The sequence below is a fragment of the Notechis scutatus genome, unplaced genomic scaffold (genome assembly GCF_049901735.1).
Source record: "Notechis scutatus isolate UNSWTSFEM ecotype Mainland unplaced genomic scaffold, rNotScu1.2 NSCUSCF24, whole genome shotgun sequence".
Taxonomy (NCBI): domain Eukaryota; kingdom Metazoa; phylum Chordata; class Lepidosauria; order Squamata; family Elapidae; genus Notechis; species Notechis scutatus.
Window position 1 is genome coordinate 256,337 of NW_028263149.1, and position 7,500 is coordinate 263,836.

General features: G+C 57.1%; 1 protein-coding gene across 1 annotated transcript in view; it reads left to right on the forward strand.

Annotated features, from left to right (window-relative positions):
- The first annotated feature begins 5,081 nt into the window (after positions 1-5,081).
- The window catches only part of AOC1 (amine oxidase copper containing 1), a 9,284-nt gene continuing 6,865 nt past the window's right edge, over positions 5,082-7,500 (forward strand). The window contains 8 exon segments of the mRNA XM_087948832.1: positions 5,082-5,276; positions 5,279-5,391; positions 5,393-5,491; positions 5,494-5,940; positions 5,943-6,042; positions 6,045-6,098; positions 6,101-6,588; positions 6,591-6,636. Coding sequence (XP_087804958.1) covers positions 5,093-5,276; positions 5,279-5,391; positions 5,393-5,491; positions 5,494-5,940; positions 5,943-6,042; positions 6,045-6,098; positions 6,101-6,588; positions 6,591-6,636 — 1,531 coding nt within the window. The 5' untranslated portion in view covers positions 5,082-5,092.

The window sequence follows — 7,500 nt, forward strand, 5'->3', positions numbered from 1 at the left end:
CGAAGTGAGTGGGGCTGGGGGGAGGAAGGGAAGGAAGGAGGGGAGGAAAGAAAGAGAAAGAAAGAAAGAAAGAAAGAAAGAAAGAAAGAAGAAAGAAAGAAAAAGAAAGAAAGGAAGAACGAAAGAAAGAAAGAAAGAAAGAAAGAAAGAAAGAAAGAAAGAAAGAAAGAAAGAAAGAAAGAAAAGGAAGGAAGGAAGGAAGGAAAGAAAGAAAGAAAGAAAGAAAGAAAGAAAGGTAAGAAAGAAAGAAAGGAAGGAAGAAAGGAAGGAAGGAAGGAAGGAAGGAAGGAAGGAAAGAAAGTCGGAAGGAAAGAAAGAAAGAAAAAGAAAGGAAGGAAGGAGGGGAGGGTTGAACGGAGGAAGGAAGGAAGGTGCCTGGGGAGGAGGGAGGGACCTCCTCTGCCTTCCAGAGGGGAGGGAGATTCAGGAGGGGAGGGCACTTGGGGGGGAGGGGTTGGTCTTGCCCCGTATTGACAGGTGGGAGATTCGGAACGACACCTCCCCTTCCCTCCCTCTCTCCTCCTTTCTTTCTTCTTTTTCTCCTTCCTCTCCCTCCTTCCTCTCTCCTTCCCTCTGCCTGCCTCCTTTTTCCTTCCTTCCTTCCTTCCTTCCTTCCTTCCTTCCTTCCTTCCTTCCTTCCTCCCTCCTTCTCTCATCCTCCCTTCTTTCTTCCTTCCCCTCACCTTCCTTCCTACCTTCCCTCCCTCCTTCTCTCATCCTCCCTTCTTTCTTCCTTCCCTCACCTTCCTTCCTTCCTTCCTTCCTCCCTCCCTCCTTCTCTCATCCTCCCTTCTTTCTTCCTTCCTTCACCTTCCTTCCTTCCTTCCTTCCTCCCACCCTCCTTCTCTCATCCTCCCTTCTTTCTTCCTTCCCTCACCTTCCTTCCTTCCTTCCTCCCTCCCTCCCTCCTCTCTCTCTCATCCTCCCTTCTTCCTTCCTTCCCTCACCTTCCTTCCTTCCTTCCTTCCTCCCTCCCTCCTTTTCTTCTTCTCTCATCCTCCCTTCTTTCTTCCTTCCCTCACCTTCCTTCCTTCCTTCCTTCCCTTCCTCCCTCCCTCCCTCCTTCTCTCATCCTCCCTTCTTTCTTCCTTCCCTCACCTTCCTTCCTTCCTTCCTTCCTCCTTCTCTCATCCTCCCTTCTTCCTTCCTTCCCTCACCTTCCTTCCTTCCTCCCTCCCTCCTTCTCTCATCCTCCCTTCTTCCTTCCTTCCCCTCACCTTCCTTCATTCCTTCCTTCCTCCCTCCCTCCTTCTCTCATCCTCCCTTCTTTCTTCCTTCCTTCACCTTCCTTCCTTCCTTCCTTCCTTCCTTCCTCCCTCCCTCCTTCTCTCATCCTCCCTTCTTCCTTCCTTCCTCACCTTCCTTCCTTCCTTCCTCCCTCCCTCCCTCCTTCTCTCATCCTCCCTTCTTCCTTCCTTCCCTCACCTTCCTTCCTTCCTCCCTCCCTCCTTCTCTCATCCTCCCTTCTTTCTTCCTTCCTTCACCTTCCTTCCTTCCTTCCTCCCTCCCTCCTTCTCTCATCCTCCCTTCTTCCTTCCTTCCCTCACCTTCCTTCCTTCCTTCCTTCCTTCCTTCCTCCCTCCTTCCTTCTCTCATCCTCCCTTCTTTCTTCCTTCCTTCACCTTCCTTCCTTCCTCCCTCCTCCCTCCCTCCCTCCTTCTCTCATCCTCCCTTCTTCCTTCCTTCCCTCACCTTCCTTCCTTCCTCCCTTCCTCCCTCCCTCCTTCTCTCATCCTCCCTTCTTTCTTCCTTCCCTCACCTTCCTTCCTTCCTTCCTCCCTCCCTCCTCTCTCTCATCCTCCCTTCTTTCTTCCTTCCTCACCTTCCTTCCTTCCTTCCTTCCTCCCTCCCTCCCTCCTTCTCTCATCCTCCCTTCTTCCTTCCTTCCCTCACCTTCCTTCCTTCCTCCCTCCCTCCTTCTCTCATCCTCCCTTCTTTCTTCCTTCCCTCACCTTCCTTCCTTCCTCCCTTCCTCCCTCCCTCCTTCTCTCATCCTCCCTTCTTTCTTCCTTCCCTCACCTTCCTTCCTTTCCTCCCTCCCTCCTTCTCTCATCCTCCTTCTTTCTTCCTTCCTTCACCTTCCTTCCTTCCTCCCTTCCTCCCTCCCTCCTTCTCTCATCCTCCCTTCTTTCTTCCTTCCCCTCACCTTCCTTCCTTCCTTCCTCCCTCCCTCCTTCTCTCATCCTCCCTTCTTTCTTCCTTCCCTCACCTTCCTTCCTTCCTTCCTTCCTCCCTCCCTCCCTCCTTCTCTCATCCTCCCTTCTTTCTTCCTTCCCTCACCTTCCTTCCTTTCCTCCCTCCCTCCCTCCTTCTCTCATCCTCCCTTCTTCCTTCCTTCCCTCACCTTCCTCCTTCCTTCCTCCTCCCTCCCTTCTTCTCTCATCCTCCCTTCTTTCTTCCTTCCCTCACCTTCCTTCCTTCCTTCCTCCCTCCCCTCCTTCTCTCATCCTCCCTTCTTTCTTCCTTCCCTCACCTTCCTTCCTTCCTCCCTCCCTCCTCCCTCCTTCTCTCATCCTCCCTTCTTCCTTCCTTCCCTCACCTTCCTTCCTTCCTTCCTTCCTCCCCCCCTCCCTCCTTCTCTCATCCTCCCTTCTTCCTTCCTTCCTTCACCTTCCTTCCTTCCTTCCTTCCTTCCTCCCTCCCTCCCTCCTTCTCTCATCCTCCCTTCTTTCTTCCTTCCTTCACCTTCCTTCCTTCCTTCCTTCCTTCCTCCCTCCCTCCCTCCTTCTCTCATCCTCCTTCTTTCTTCCTTCCTTCCCTCACCTTCCTTCCTTCCTCCCTCCCTCCCCTCCCTCCTTCTCTCATCCTCCCTTCTTTCTTCCTTCCTCACCTTCCTTCCTTCCTTCCTCCCTCCCTCCCTCCTTCTCTCATCCCTCCCCTTCCTTCCTCCCTCACCTTCCTTCCTTCCTTCCTTCCTCCCTCCTCTTCTCTCATCCTCCCTTCTTTTCTTCCTTCCCTCACCTTCCTTCCTTCCCTCCTCCCTCCTCCCTCCTTCTCTCATCCTCCCTTCTTTCTTCCTTCCCTCACCTTCCTTCCTTCCTCCCTCCCTCCCTCCTTCTCTCATCCTCCCTTCTTCCTTCCTTCCCTCACCTTCCTTCCTTCCTTCCTTCCTCCCTCCCTCCTTCTCTCATCCTCCCTTCTTTCTTCCTTCCCTCACCTTCCTTCCTTCCTCCCTCCCTCCCTCCTTCTCTCATCCTCCCTTCTTTCTTCCTTCCCTCACCTTCCTTCCTTCCTCCCTCCCCTCCCTCCTTCTCTCATCCTCCCTTCTTTCTTCCTTCCCTCACCTTCCTTCCTTCCTCCCTCCCTCCTTCTCTCATCCTCCCTTCTTTCTTCCTTCCCTCACCTTCCTTCCTTCCTTCCTTCCTCCCTCCCTCCCTCCTTCTCTCATCCTCCCTTCTTTCTTCCTTCCCCTCACCTTCCTTCCTTCCTTCCTTCCTTCCTCCCTCCCTCCTTCTCTCATCCTCCCTTCTTTCTTCCTTCCCCTCACCTTCCTTCCTTCCTTCCTTCCTTCCTCCCTCCCTCCTTCTCTCATCCTCCCTTCTTTCTTCCTTCCCTCACCTTCCTTCCTTCCTTCCTCCCTCCCTCCTTCTCTCATCCTCCTTCTTTCTTCCTTCCCTCACCTTCCTTCCTTCCTTCCTTCCTTCCCTCCCTCCTTCTCTCATCCTCCTTCTTTCTTCCTTCCCTCACCTTCCTTCCTTCCTTCCTCCCTCCTCCCTCCCTCCTTCTCTCATCCTCCCTTCTTTCTTCCTTCCTCACTCTTCCTTCCTTCCTTCCTTCCTTCCCTTCCCCTCCCTCCTTCTCTCATCCTCCCTTCTTTCTTCCTTCCCTCACCTTCCTTCCTTCCTTCCTTCCTTCCTCCCTCCCTCCTTCTCTCATCCTCCCTTCTTTCTTCCTTCCCTCACCTTCCTTCCCTTCCTCCTCCTCCTCCCTCCCTCCTTCTCTCATCCTCCCTTCTTTCTTCCTTCCCTCACCTTCCTTCCTTCCTCCCTCCCTCCCTCCTTCTCTCATCCTCCCTTCTTCCTTCCTTCCCTCACCTTCCTTCCTTCCTCCCTCCCTCCCTCCTTCTCTCATCCTCCCTTCTTCCTTCCTTCCCCTCACCTTCCTTCCTTCCTTCCTTCCTTCCTCCCTCCCTCCTTCTCTCATCCTCCCTTCTTCCTTCCTTCCCTCACCTTCCTTCCTTCCTCCCTCCCTCCTCCTCCTTCTCTCATCCTCCCTTCTTCCTTCCTTCCCTCACCTTCCTTCATTCCTTCCTTCCTCCCTCTTCCTCCTCCTTCTCTCATCCTCCCTTCTTCCTTCCTTCCCTCACCTTCCTTCCTTCCTTCCTCCCTCCCTCCTTCTCTCATCCTCCCTTCTTTCTTCCTTCCCTCACCTTCCTTCCTTCCTTCCTTCCTTCCTCCCTCCCTCCTTTCTCTCATCCTCCCTTCTTCCTTCCTTCCCTCACCTTCCTTCCTTCCTCCTCCCTCCCTCCTTCTCTCATCCTCCCTTCTTCCTTCCTTCCCTCACCTTCCTTCATTCCTTCCTTCCTCCCTCCCTCCCTCCTTCTCTCATCCTCCCTTCTTCCTTCCTTCCCTCACCTTCCTTCCTTCCTTCCTTCCTCCTCCCTCCCTCCTTCTCTCATCCTCCCTTCTTCCTTCCTTCCCTCACCTTCCTTCCTTCCTTCCTTCCTCCCTCCCTCCTTTCTTCTCTCATCCTCCCTTCTTTCTTCCTTCCCTCACCTTCCTTCCTTCCTTCCTTCCTTCCTTCCTTCCTTCCTTCCTTCCTCCCTTCCTCCCCTCCCCTCCTTCCTCCCTCCCTCCCTCCTTCTCTCATCCTCCCTTCTTCCTTCCTTCCCTCACCTTCCTTCCTTCCTTCCTTCCTCCTCCTCCCTCCCTCCTTTCTTTCTCTCATCCTCCCTTCTTTCTTCCTTCCCTCACCTTCCTTCCTTCCTTCCTTCCTTCCTCCCTCCCTCCCCTCCTTTCTTCTCTCATCCTCCTCCCTTTCTTCCTTCCCTCACCTTCCTTCCTTCCTCCCTCCCTCCTTCCCCTCTTTCCCCAGCTCCCTTCCGGCCTCACGTTCCTCGTTTCCTCCCCCTCCCCAACCAGGGCCCGTCGCAATGTGGACGCCGCTACTCTGTGCGTTGCTGGTGACCTTTGCCCTCTCCGTCCGGCCCGGCCCGGGAGCCCCTCCCCCCTTGAGCCAGGAGAAAGCCGCCATCTTTTCCGACCTCAGCCCCGCCGAGCTCCGCGCCGTCCGGACCTTCCTGACGACTCAGTCGGAACTGGGACTCCGACCCGCCGAGGGCGGAGCCTGGCCCAGAACCGCCTCTTCCTGGTCGAAATGCTCCCGCCCAAGAAAAGCCAGGCCTTGTGCTACCTCGCCGGCGGCGGCGGCGGGCGCAGCCTCCGCGACAGCGCGCCGGGCGGTGGTCTTCTTCGGCGCCGGACCCCAACCCAACGTCACCGAGTACGTCGTGGGGCCGTTGCCCGTGCCGACGTTCTACCGCCCGTTGGGCCAGCCCGTCCCTTCGCCGCCCGGCCGATGTCCCAACCGGAGTACGAGCTCCTCTACGCCAAGCTGGCCCAACTCCTGGCGCCTCTCGGCGGCTTCCTGCGGGACGTCTCCGGCTTCGCCTTGCGGGACTGCGCCGACCGCTGCCTGACCTACACCGACGTCGCTCCTCGCGGCCTCTCCTCCGGCGAGCGACGGACGTGGCTCATCCTCCAGCGGGCCATCGAGGGCTTCTTCCTCCACCCCGTCGGGTTGGAGGTCCTGATCGACCACCGGGACCTCGACCCGGCCCGGTGGTCCGTCGAGACGGTGTGGTACAACGGGGAGTACTTCTCCACGCCGACGGAGCTGGCCCGGCGCTACGCGGAGGGCAAGGTCCACGCCGTACGGCTGGTTCCCCACCCGGAGCAAACCCTCTTCTCGAGTTTCGTCCCACGCGGGGAGTTCCAGACGGGCCCCGAGCGACGCTCACGGGCGCCAAAGTCTGCGAGCCGCAGGGCCGCCGCTACACCGTCGTCGGCAACCTGGTCGAATACAGCGGGTGGAGCTTAGCCTTCGGCTCCGCACTTCCAGCGGCCTGCAGCTCTTTGACGTCCGCTTCAACGGCGAGCGGTGGCCTACGAGGTGAGCGTCCAAGAGGCCGTCGCCTTCTACGGCGGCCACTCCCCGGCCACCATGCAGACCAAGTACATCGACGTCGGTTGGGGCATGGGGAGCGTCAACCACGAGCTGGCGCCGGGCGTCGACTGCCCGGAAACGGCCACCTTCCTCGACGTCCACCACCAATACGACGCCGATGGGCCCGTCCTCTACCCGAGGGCCGTCTGCGTCTTCGAGCTGCCCACCGGCGTCCCGCTGCGACGTCACTTCGACAGCGACTTCCGGGGCGGGTCGACTTTCTACGCCGGGCTGGAGGGCCACGCCCTGGTCCTCCGCACCACCGCCACCGTCTACAACTACGACTACATTTGGGACTACCTCCTCTACCCCAACGGCGTGCTGGAGGCCAAGGTCCACGCCACGGGCTACGTCCACACCTCCTTCTACACGCCCGAGGGGGCCCACTACGGCACCCGCCTCCACGCCCACCTGCTGGGCAACGCGTCCACACCCACCTGGTCCACTACAAGGTCGACCTCGACGTGGCAGGTAGGTTGTAATCTCTACTCCGGGTCGGTTCTGATTCTCCCCTGGGGCAAAACGAATGGAGGTAGCCGAGCATATTCCTTTGGCCGGATGCCTTTCCCGACCCGGGACGGAGTTGGGGTTCAGCAGAGGGAGATCTTCTCCTTGGGCCCAAAGCGGAAATATCCCCATCCTCCTTCCTTCTCCTCCTCCCCACCCCTTCCTCTCTCCTCCCTTCTTTCCTCCTTTCCTCCTCCCTCCCTCCTTCTCTCTGTCTCCCTTCTTTCTTTCTTCCTTCCCTCACCTCCCTTCCTTTCTTCCCACCTGTCTGCCTCTTTTCTCCTTCCTTCCTTCCTTCCTTCTTTTCCTTCCCTCCTCCCTCCCTCCCTCCTTCTCTCCTTCTTCCTTCTTTCTTCCTTCCCTCACCTTCCTTTCCACCTGCCTGCCTCCTTTTCTCCTTCCTTCCTTTCCTCCTCCCTCCCTCCTTCTCTCCTTCTCCGTTCTTCCTTCCTTCCCTCACCTCCCTTCCTTTCTTCCCACCTGCCTGCCTCTTTTCTCTCCTTCCTTCCTTCCTTCCTTCCTTCCTTCCTTCCTTCCTTCCTTCCTTCCTTTCCTCCTCCCTCCCTCCTCTCTCCTTCTCCGTTCTTTCTTCCTTCCCTCACCTCCCTTCCTTCCTTCCCACCTGTCTGCCTCTTTTTCTCCTTCCTTCCTTCCTTCCTTCCTTCCTTCCTTCCTTCCTTCCTTCCTTCCTTCCTCCCTCCTCCCTCTCCCTCCTCCTTCTCCCTTCTTTCTTTCTTCCTTCCCTCACCTCCCTTCCTTCCTTCCCACCTGTCTGCCTCTTTTTCTCCTTCCTTTCTTCCTTCCTTCCTTCCTTCCTTCCTTCCTTCC